The 11055-nt window shown below is 43.0% G+C and overlaps 1 protein-coding gene across 6 annotated transcripts; it reads left to right on the forward strand.

The window, feature by feature from the left end:
- Positions 1-1842: 1842 nt before the first annotated feature.
- On the forward strand, positions 1843-7361 carry LOC122103060 (tubulin beta chain-like). 6 transcript variants are annotated; one of them, XM_042673579.1, is made up of 5 exons: positions 1843-1899; positions 2748-2856; positions 4325-4327; positions 5535-5645; positions 6301-7361. In XM_042673579.1, exons 1-5 carry the CDS (start codon positions 1843-1845, stop codon positions 7359-7361), a joined length of 1341 nt encoding a protein of 446 aa, XP_042529513.1. The 6 variants fall into 6 exon arrangements, with proteins under 6 accessions (XP_042529513.1, XP_042529512.1, XP_042529511.1 ...); XM_042673578.1 differs by lacking the exon at positions 4325-4327 and having other exon boundaries at positions 2748-2860; positions 5530-5645; XM_042673577.1 differs by lacking the exon at positions 4325-4327 and having other exon boundaries at positions 5517-5645.
- The last annotated feature ends 3694 nt before the right edge of the window (positions 7362-11055 follow it).

Below are 11055 nucleotides of genomic sequence, written 5' to 3' on the forward strand. Positions count from 1 at the left end.
TCCCTGTAATGCTCTTGGCTTGCTGTTGATATTCTAATCTCCTATTGACCACCGAAAAGGCAGAAGCTGAGCTGTGGCTCAACTAGTGAAACCTGCCACCATTAAGGTAAAAATAAAAAAATCCTCAAGGAGAGTCATCAGGCCTTAATTTCCAGAACCAACAAGCAGCACTCAATTTAAAAAAAAAAATTAAAAAAGAACCTCAGTCACCATTACCTGAGTTTGAGCCCTAGAAGAAGAACTACAAAAAAGAGAAACAGCCTGTAGTTTACCTGTGGTCAAATTTGTAAAGCATGGTAGTTTCAAGAGGAAAGAAAAAACTAAGAATGAAAGCTAGCCCCTAAGAACAATTGTCAAAAAAGAAATAATAAATAACCGGAAAAGGTGAAAGAAAAGGTAATTAAAGATTTGTAAATGTTGACTCACACTTATAATCCTGAGTGCTAAAGTCACTGAAGTCTGAAGATCATGGTTCAAAGCCATCATGGGCAGGGAAGTCCATGAAACTTGCTTCAGTTTGTTCAGTCGAGGGACTTAAACTTGAAGTGTTTTGCTCATGGCTAAAGCTCTACTATCTTCTGCCTATTAGTGGTTGATTGGTGGTAAGTCTCATAGACTTTGCTGCCCAGGCTGACTTTGAATAGTGATCCTCAGATTTCAAGCCTCACTGTACTGCCCTTGACTACCCATGGGACTCTTGTCTCATATTAAACACTTAAAAAAAAAAGGCAGAAGTTGAGCTGTGGTTCAAGTAGTAGAGCCTTCTACCTTTCAGTTAAATAAGTAAATCAATAAAACCTCAGAAAGAGAGGGGCAGAATGAGAGTGAAAGACAGGAAATCCTACACTAAACAAAAGTAGAGAAATGTAAATATCACCCGTTGTGGAAGAAATAAATTGTATTGTCAAAGCTTATAGAATTCACAAAATTTATAGTCCATGATAATGATAATTTGACTTGTGAAGGTTAAAATATGTTTGTGATTTCAACTAAATATCACTATTCCACAATTCTGTGAAATAAGAGAAATTAAGGTAATCATCTAATCTCAATAATAATAAAAACCTCAGAAAGGGTCACCAGTCCTTAATTTCAAGCCCTAAGTCACTAACATGCCCCAACTCTGACCAAAAAAAAAAAAAAAAGACACTCTGACTAGGACCTGAGTTCTTACACTAGGAGCAGATGCCAAATGAAACAAAAAGTAGACTGTAGTAGTCCTATAGCCCAAGTAATAAAGCAAGCTACTTTTAAGAGGAAAGAAAAAGAAAACCTGAGAATGAAAGCTAGACCCTAAGCCCCTGACTCTTCCCATAATGGAAAGTGAATCAATCATGGAATCTAAGTTTGTGCTTGCTCTTGGGATCACAGCTGAAAATGTCCCTTCAGTTCTAGGCCCTCCAATCAAAAATGGAAGGCAGGCTTGTTCTGGGCTTCTGGCACACAAGGACCTTGTGTAGAGGAAGTTCCTCCTTTTCTTTCCTGGATCCCAGGGTTCAGCCTCTCTTGTGAGTCAGAGTGGGTAGTGGATGGCAGGGTGACCAGTGGATCCAAATAGAATGGGAGCTGTGCTAATGGACTTGCAGCTGGCAGCTGGATACCAGGGTAGGTGGGAACTGGTAGGGCCCTCTGATTACCCAGCAATAGGGAGATTGAGTTGGAGCACCTGCTGGCTCCACCTGTAATCAAGTCCGCCCCACCTCCTCTGCCCCTGTAACAACCAGAGGTATAAATGGGGATCTGAGTTCACTGTGTCAGATTCCTGCTTCCCAGATCTACCTGTTTGTCTCTGTGGGCACCACTGCTGAAGACACACATCCATCTGTTCTGCAGCCCTGCACCATGAGGGAGATTGTGTACATACAGGCAGGCCAGTGTGGCAACCAGATTGGCGCAAAGGTGAGCATGGCACTGGCCTAGGATCCAAGTCTCAAATTTAGGGGAAGGAGAAAAAGGATGGGGTTGGAGTGTGGAGGTGGTGGTGGTCATGGCTAGGCTGAGGTAGGTGGGGCTCCATAGTGGTCCCTAACCTTCTGCAAATGAAGCCCCCCAGATAGCTTCTCCAATTTCCCTAATTTGTGTGGCCCTGGTGGGTGTGGTTTTTAAGCAAGGCTGGGGTGGTTTCAAATCCCTTGCATGTCTTAGTCTTACCTGAGACTCAAGGCTTTGTATTTAGTTTCCTGGGAATAGACTAATGCACGTTTGGTCTGGTTTGAATGAAAGGAATGCAGTGTCTTTGAGCTGAAAGATACAGAGAATTCCCTTTGTGTCAACTGATGAGTGTCAGATAATTGAGAACAGTTCTTCTACCTTAATGCAAATTTCTCTGAGTTTCATGCTCCATCTCAGCTCCCTTAAGTTGGGTGTTTTCTAAATCATTGGTTGTCATGTATGCTCTGAGGACACTTGGGGTTCTGGAGACCCTTCTAGCTGAGTCTTCAAGTTACTGCTTTGGTAATTTCATGTCCATGGAACGCCAGTTACTCATCATAGAATACAAACAGAATATGGTACTGCATAAGATGGAATACTCATAGGAGAAACCAGATGTCTTCTATTCAGCCAGATAAAAGAGATTAACAAAACTAAAATACCACCATTTTCTGTGCTTTTTTTAATTTAGAAAATGTAATTATTTTTTACAAATATATTTGTGTCAACAGGACATGAGTTTCATAGTTACTTTAAAATGCATTTTTTGGACAGTTAACATTCTAGGTAATAATACACTTCTATTTCCATCTCAGTTTTGGGAAATGCTAAGCGATGAGCACAATATTGACTGCACTGGCAACTACTATGGCGACAGCCATTTACAGCTGCAGAGAATCGAGGTGTATTACAATGAGGCAGCTGGTAAGTTTCTTCCATCTTGTTTCCCATACCATGGCAAAATAGTTCCCAGGGGAATACTAATGAAAAGGAAGGAGTTCCTGCCTTTCTTATGGTAGTATTGTAGTTTTAATTTGGGACCTTGATCTTATAAGTCAAGTGCTGTACCCAACTGAGCCACTCCACCAGATACTTTGTTTTAATTTTTGAGTATACTCTTGTGAATTACCCCAGGAAAGCCTTATACCTGAGTTCCCCGTACCTCTACTTGCTGACTAACCACACCTGGATTATTTTTTTCCGGTCATGGAGCTTGAACTCTGGGCCCAGGCACTGTCGCTCAACTCTTCAGCTCAAGGCAAGCAGCTCTACCACGTAAGCCACAGTGTCACTTCCAGTTTTCTGGTGTTTTATTGGAGATAAGAGTCTTGCAGGCTTTTTGTGCCCTGGCTGGCTTTGAACCATGATTCTCTGATCTCAGCCTTCTGGGTAGCTAGGATTAAAGGCGTGAGCCCATTTCACATAATTAAAAATGAGACTGCCTAAATATGCATTCTAAAACAATTGATAAAATATAATCCAATGCCATTTGGTTGTGTGCTGATCATCCTAAGCTCAAGCCTGGGCACTAACTATGAGCTTCTTTTATTTTGGGTAGTTTCTTGGAGATGAGTCTCCCAGCCTTTCCTGCCCCAGCTGACTTCAATCTGCGATGCTAAGGTCTCATCTCAGATTTTTGAGTAGCTAGAATTACACCCTTATGCAACCAGAGCCCAGTTACATTGCCTCTTTAAAATACAGATTAAATTTCTAAAACAATATTTTGAAAAAGAAAATTTAAAAAATTTTAAAGAGGGATGTTCAGTCACTAATATATATGAGAATAGTCCAAATCACAAAGCATAAATAGTCTCACCCTGAAATCTATAACATTTCTGGTCTTGAGCATTTTGAATATGAATACTTAGCCAACAGTAAATTACTTTTAAGGTTTTTAAAGTAAGAAAACATTCTTGTGATGTAGAAAAAATCAATACTAATTTGTAAACATGGCTTTTAAATGATTCATATTGTCTTTCCTAACATAAACAGCCTAATTGAAGTCTACAGAGTAGATTTTCAGTTTTTGTAACTGTCAATGTAAAGTTCATTTAATTTTATATTGAGTTTCCATTCTACATTATTGTATACAAACAGAATCATGGATAATTGGCTTTCCTGTGTATTAATCCAATGAACAAGTACAAACAAAATTCCAAAGCTATTTAATTTATGTGAGTTTTATAGATCTACATTTTGGGATGTCCTCACCTTGGTATTTTGTGTTAATATTGTTGAAGTAACATACAAGGTTTTAATCTTCTGATTCCTTGGTTGAGAGTGGTTGGGTTGGATTGTGTCACTCCTATGAACAGAATTTTAGGTTGTGTCTTTATTAGATCCTGTATATCCAGCAGGATGGTCAGTTTTCTTCATGTGAATGTTTAGGAAGGGGGTATTCTAAAACTGGTGTTTACATCATGTTAACTGCTTTCCCTTGGGCCAAATCATGTTAAATGGGAAATTGCAAGTCATTGCCCAAGGTTGCTCTGAGTATTTGAATAAAGGGTATGTGCTATTTGATAACCATTATTGAAACATTGTAAGACAAGAAATATATATATTGTATATATGTTTTCTCCAGGAAAGCCTTACACTTGAATTCCCTTACATCTACTTGGTGAATAGCCATACCTGGCTTTTTTTGGCCCGGGGGGGGGGGGGGGGGCGGGGTCGGTCATGTGGCTTGGACTCTGGGCCTAGGCACTGTCTGTCAACTCTTCAGTTCAAGGCAAGCAGCTCTACCTCTCGAACCACAGTGCCATTTCTGGTTTTCTGTTAGTTTATTAGAGATAAGAGTCTTAAGGACATTTCCTGCCCCAGCTGGCTTTGAATAGTCATCCTCTGATCTCAGCCTCCAGAGTAGCTAGGATTACAGGCATGAACCTGGTTCATTTCTTGAGAAAGGTAATTGGGGAAGGGAAGGGATAGTGGGAGAACAACAAAGGAGGGGGTAACAATTTTTGACAAGAAACGTTCTCATTTCCTTACTCATGTAACCAACTCCTCTATATAGCACCTTTACAATAAAATAAAATTAACAAAAAAGAGGAAGTTTCTTGCTGATAGGCACTGGTGACTCATTCCTGTAATGCTGGCTACTTAGGAGGCTAAGAACTGAGGATCATGGTTCAAATCTTGCCTGAGCAGGAAAGTCCCTGAGACTCTTATCTCCAATAAGAAAACTGAAAGTGGGGTTGTGGCTCAAGTGATAGAGTGCTAGCCTTGAGCTGGAGAGCTGAGGGACAGTGTCCAGGCCCAGAGTTCAAGCCCCACGATGAACCAAAAATAAAAAGGTGTTGTCACCTTTCTTTTGCACCATTAGACTCAAAGCCTGATGCTCATCTTTGCCTCCTGTGTAGCTGAGATTTCAGCCACCATGCCCAAAGCAAAGGAATGAATATTCATGGAAATAGACAACTGCAAACATCCTTAAAGTTGCTGAAGCCTCTTGCATGGGGATTCATGCTCAAGATATCTTTTCTGTTTCCATGTCTTAAATGCTGTAATTTTTGTAATGAATGCTGAGAGTCACTTAGAATCATAAGCTCTGCCCTAAGTTCCTTGTCAAGTATAGGCCTAAGTCAACTCTTTTCTCACAGGCAACAAATATGTTCCTCGGGCCATCATGGTGGACCTAGAGCCTGGCACCTTAGACTCAGTAAGATCGGGACCATTTGGCCAGAGCTTTAGGCCAGACAACTTCATATTTGGTATGTCATCATGGTCCATGGGTCCTAACATCCAGGCACTCCAGTGCTGGGCTGAGCCTTTATCCACCTAGATATTCTCCTCAGCTAACCCACCTATTCCAGTCCACGGGAGTCATGCCCCTGGCCACTCAGACAGCTCAGATCAGTGCAACTCTGTAAGTTCTCCATGACAAAGAAGCCTCTGAAGGGAAAGAGCAGCAAGCAGAGAAAGCCACCAACAAGGTTTCAGCACTGCTGGTCATTTTAAAGGCCTGGCAATAACAGAACCACTTCAGGACACCAGAAATCAAAGCACAGCTATGTGTGAGCAAGGAGCAGACAAGTGATTGCAGTTTAGCTTCCCTCTGACCACACTGTGCTTCTGTCCCTGTTGTGAAAGTAATTACATTTCCAGTATTGAGGCAGGCTCAGTTCTTCATTTCTAGAAGTACTTGATTTGGGTTAAAATGTATTTTCCTCCACACTCTCTACTTTTCTTTAGAACCTGGGTGATTTGTAGGGTCCCAGATACATTGAAAACATTTCCTTTATTTCACCATAGTGTATCTAAAATAATAGCAAAGGTTGGCTCACAACACTCCTTTGTCTTCACAATAGGACAGGCACAGTCATTATTCTTGGAGTCTGTGTCTCATCATGTCTTTATGTCTGATAGGCCAGAGCGGGGCAGGCAATAACTGGGCAAAAGGCCACTACACGGAGGGAGCCGAGCTGTTAGAATCAGTGCTGGATGTGGTACGACGGGAGTCAGAAAGGTGTGACTGTCTCCAGGGTTTCCAGCTGGCTCACTCCCTGGAAGGTGGCACTGGATCAGGCATGGGCACCCTGATTCTCAACAAGATCCGAGAGGAGTATCCAGACCGCATCATGAACACCTTCAGCATAATGCCCTCCCCCAAGGTTTCAGACACCGTGGTAGAACCTTACAATGCGATCTTGTCTATCCACCAGTTGGTGGAAAATGCAGATGAAACTTTCTGCATCGACAATGAGGCCCTGTATGACATCTGCTTCCGCACCCTGAAGCTGCCCACACCCACCTATGGAGACCTGAACCACCTGGTGTCAGCCACCATGAGTGGAGTCACCACCTGCCTGCGCTTCCCCGGCCAGCTGAATGCAGATCTGCGCAAGCTGGCCGTGAATATGGTGCCCTTCCCCCGCCTACACTTCTTCATGCCTGGCTTTGCACCCTTGACCAGCCGGGCCAGCCAGCAGTACCATGTTCTCTCAGTGCCCCAGCTCACCCAGCAGATGTTTGATGCCAAGAACATGATGGTCGCCTGTGATCCCCGCCATGGTCGTTACCTGACAGCAGCTGCCATCTTCCGAGGCCGCATGTCCATGAAGGAGGTGGATGAGCAGATGCTCAACATGCAGAACAAGAACAGCAGCTACTTTGCAGACTGGATTCCCAACAATGTGAAGACAGCTGTATGTGACATCCCCCCGCGTGGCCTTACGATGTCGGCCACCTTCATCGGCAACAACACAGCCATCCAAGAACCCTTCAAGCGCACCTCAGAGCAGTTCAGTGCCATGTTCCGGCGCAAGGCATTCTTGCACTGGTACATGGGAGAAGGCATGGATGAGATGGAGTTCACTGAGGCTGAGAGCAATATCAACGACCTGGTGTCCGAGTACCAGCAGTACCAAGATGCCACTGCTGATGAACAGGGGGAATTTGAAGAAGACTTGGTGGAGGAAGAAGTTTAAGACTTCCCATTGGTAGCAGTGCAACAGGACTGTCAGAACCTGCCTACTACTTCTCAAATGAATGGTGCTTTCCTGAGATCCTGTTGTCATGCATTGAGGTCCCTGCTGTGTATCATCATGCACAGCCTTTCCGGTCAGGAACTAACTGATGGTGAATGTAAAAATGCAGATTTCTTTTAAATAGTATTATTTTAAAGCCCTATTTATATAAATAAAGAAGTATACATTTTGTACTCTTGAGTCCTTATTCTTTAGAATCCCTTTTATTCTTTCAATATATTTGAAATATAAAGTTGCCCAGCAGGATTTAATCTTAGCAATATAGCACTGGTGCTCAAGAGGAGTTTCAAATTCATGGTGTTCCTATTATTTTGAACAGGAGGATGACAAGTGCCAATGTTGTTTATTTTCCCTGGCCCAGTTTTAAAGTTAGCAGTCTCTCAAAAGCATGCCAGTAGCATAAAAGCAGTTTGAAGAGAAAGTAAACCAGATTCAGATGTTAAAATTTTCCTAGTACCAAAGTGATGTTTGGAATACTGAAGGGATTAATGTTCAAGACTTGTCTGGGCACTGAGGTAGCAGGGCCTCTTCCTCCTTTATTCTGACACGGGACTTGCTTTACCTGCCCCCTAGTATGCATTCCTCTTTGGGAATGGGACCACAAAATGCAGGTATGAATACTGGCCATTAAGGATCTACTTCTCCTTCAGACAACCACAGGTTCTGGTCTCATGCCCCATCAGAGGGATTTCATTCACATTCCCCAGAAACAGTAGCAGGAACCCCAATCCCTGTGCTTACGGTTCAGTTGGCAGCGAAGCAGCACTCACAAGATGAGTGCAAGATCCTCGTTGCCAGGGTAGTTTCTCAAGTCATCTGGCAGCTCTAAGGACACAAGTGAGTCTAGCTGTTTGAGGGAGTGAGTATCTGACCAGTCCCATAGTGTATCAAGATCTGCTTGATTCAGTACTTACAAGTCAAGGAGTGGAAGGGAGACATGGCCCAATGACCCATTCTCATACTCATTTTCCAGCATTCGAAGCTGTCTGAGGCCCACAGAGGGTTGTAAGGGAAAAAGATCCAGCCTGTTGGGTATGTTTACTTTACATGAGTGAGACAGAAATCTCAATTGCTTAGAACCTACACAATGGCCAGGAAGAGGGTGAACACTTCTGTTTTCACCAGAGGCCAAAATCATTCACTGGTTCTTTTTGCCAGAATCTTTCACTCTTCTTGCAGTGAGGCTCAAGGTAGGTTGTCTGTGTCAGGCATTCCTCCATGGCCACCAATAACTTGTAAGAGCCCCTTTTTCTTCAGAAACAGGACCTATGGGAATCCAGCAACTTTTAGGAAGCTCTAAGGAAAGATACTACTGGGTGAGGTGCAAGTTCCTTGTTTCTAGTAAAGTTGGGAGATGGTAAGTTCCCTAAGCTTTCCTATACCAGGCCTGAGGTTGGGGTAGGTTGGGGAGGAGTGGGGTAGAGATCTTTAAGCCAAGTTGGTCTTACTCATCAGAAAGTAAACTCCCAGAGAGACTGATCTGTGACTAGAAGCCTCAGGGCAGATCAAAGTGCAAATAGCTTCCAATGTGGGAGTCCTAGGGAGTAGGTGTGGGCCAGGAAATTGACATCCCTGCGTCTCTAGTCCTGGAACTGACCAGGTTGGATGACTCCAAATCCTTTAAGGCTGCTGGGTCCAAACTGAAGGCAGGCCTGGCCAAGGCACTCTCATTCTTCAGTGGGTTAAGGATTGAGGCCAAGTTGTGGTGGAGGCCCCACCCAGCCTATTTACCAGTGTTTGACTAAGAACAGTTTTGTTTTCTCTTAAGTACCCATTTTTGAGTATTTTCTGGTGGCTTTAGCTTATTTCTTTACACTTTTGAAGAAGTAGTTCTTGGTTCATAATTAATGACTCATGCCTCATCCCTCAGAAAACTCCTGTTGATAATTTTACCAGTAGATTATCATGTATTTCTCAGACATGGCTTTTGTTTTCTCCTAGCCAGAGCTCTGCACACATTGCCACACAAGCTAATGTTGAAGTGACTCCTATAGACAGGGTGATTATTTTGTCCAAATGCTAAGTGCAGCATCTCCCTTATTCTCATGTGCCTTGGTAATTGTATCAAATAATTGAGTCCTTGACTAGTATAAGCAAAGCTCTGGGTAAAGATGCAGCTCAGTGGTAGAGTACATGTCTGGCATGCACAAAGCTCTCAGTTCAGTACCCAGTACCAAAAGGAGGAAAGGTAACAAATGTTAGGCTCTGCAGATGATATATTAGGAGTCAAGGCAAAACACCCAGATTGGCATTGAGGAGTTGTGTCATGAGGGAACACTGGTAGAATGTTTGTAGGTGGAAATAAGAGAGTCCCTTGATATGTGTACCCTTTTAGAAAGCAGAGGTAGGAATGGGGGATGAACCTCTGGTAGAGAGCCTAGGCCATCAAAGGAAGAAGCTGTGACATGTATGTTGCCCTAATGGGACCAGAGTCTAAAGTGGCACCATCATACCAGGCCATGGCTCTACAAGAACAGGTTTGTCAGAAGAACCTTCTTGCATTGGAGTGATTTATTTTGACCACTTTGGCCTTGTTAATCATATTTCCTTATGCTGTTTTCTTTTTTCTTCCAACTTGTCATACCTATAGCAGATCTTGTCCAGGAGACCCATTCTCTCTAATTTCATTCTCTAAAAGTCTCCCAGTTTATAGCTGTACATATCCTAGACCAAAAAAGTATGGGGTGGATTTTCTGTCAGACATAGATTGAAACTGAAAGGTATTTTGAAGTAGACTTTGACAAGGTTCTGATATTGACATCGTTGTGTTGATAAATCCTGGAACTGACCAGCTTCTGGTCTAATTCTGAGGTGACAGTGGAAGAGAACTGGTGATAGGAAATCACGGACCAATGTGATTTCAAACCCTTGGCAGGTACATCTCCATTCATGGATGTGCTATCAGCCAACATACAGATGTCTGTTAAGGAGAGATGGCTGGGAAAAGGAAATATATTGGCGACAGAGGAGACCAGCCTTTGGACAAGTGGTTGCCTTTCAGTGTGAGGCAGACAAAGAGTGCCTATGGATACAGAGATATTTTCAGGAAGCAAGACAGCTTCACTCACATCTTGTTATCCACAAAATCATCTGAGAATAACTCTGTAAACTCAGAGGTGAGAGACATGTGCTTTGTGCTTCTGCACCACTGCTTTGCTGCGTGGCTCTATACGTTCTTCTGAAACCTCCTTCTGAGCTGGCCCACAATGTGCCCAGGAGGTGGGAAGTGGAGGGGACTTGGCAGCTTGGCTGCTAATCACTGTGGCCACACTGACATGTGGCAGTACACATGTGATGGGCATCGGCTCCATGCTAGTTGTATGTGCCCAGTGGGAGCTTTGGCTATTACTAGGAGAAAGTAACAGTTCCTCTGTCGTTGGGCCATCTCCCAGGTCAGGATGTCTTCATCTGCAGAGGCTGGAACTTTGCCATAGCTCTCATCTTGACAGGTTTCTTTCTGTTTTTCAATTTTCTCGTTCTTTCTTTGTTTCTTTTCTTTCTTTGTTTTTTGTTTCTTTTCTTTCTTTGTTTCTTTCTCTCTCTCTGTCTCTTTTTCTTTCTTTATCTCTTTGTTCCTTTCTTTCTTTCTTTCTTTCTTTGTTCTTTTTCTCACCATGGGTCTTGAACTCTAGGC

Source organism: Dipodomys spectabilis, unplaced genomic scaffold, assembly GCF_019054845.1.
Source record: "Dipodomys spectabilis isolate Male_0828 unplaced genomic scaffold, ASM1905484v1 ptg001535l, whole genome shotgun sequence".
Taxonomy (NCBI): Eukaryota; Metazoa; Chordata; class Mammalia; order Rodentia; family Heteromyidae; genus Dipodomys; species Dipodomys spectabilis.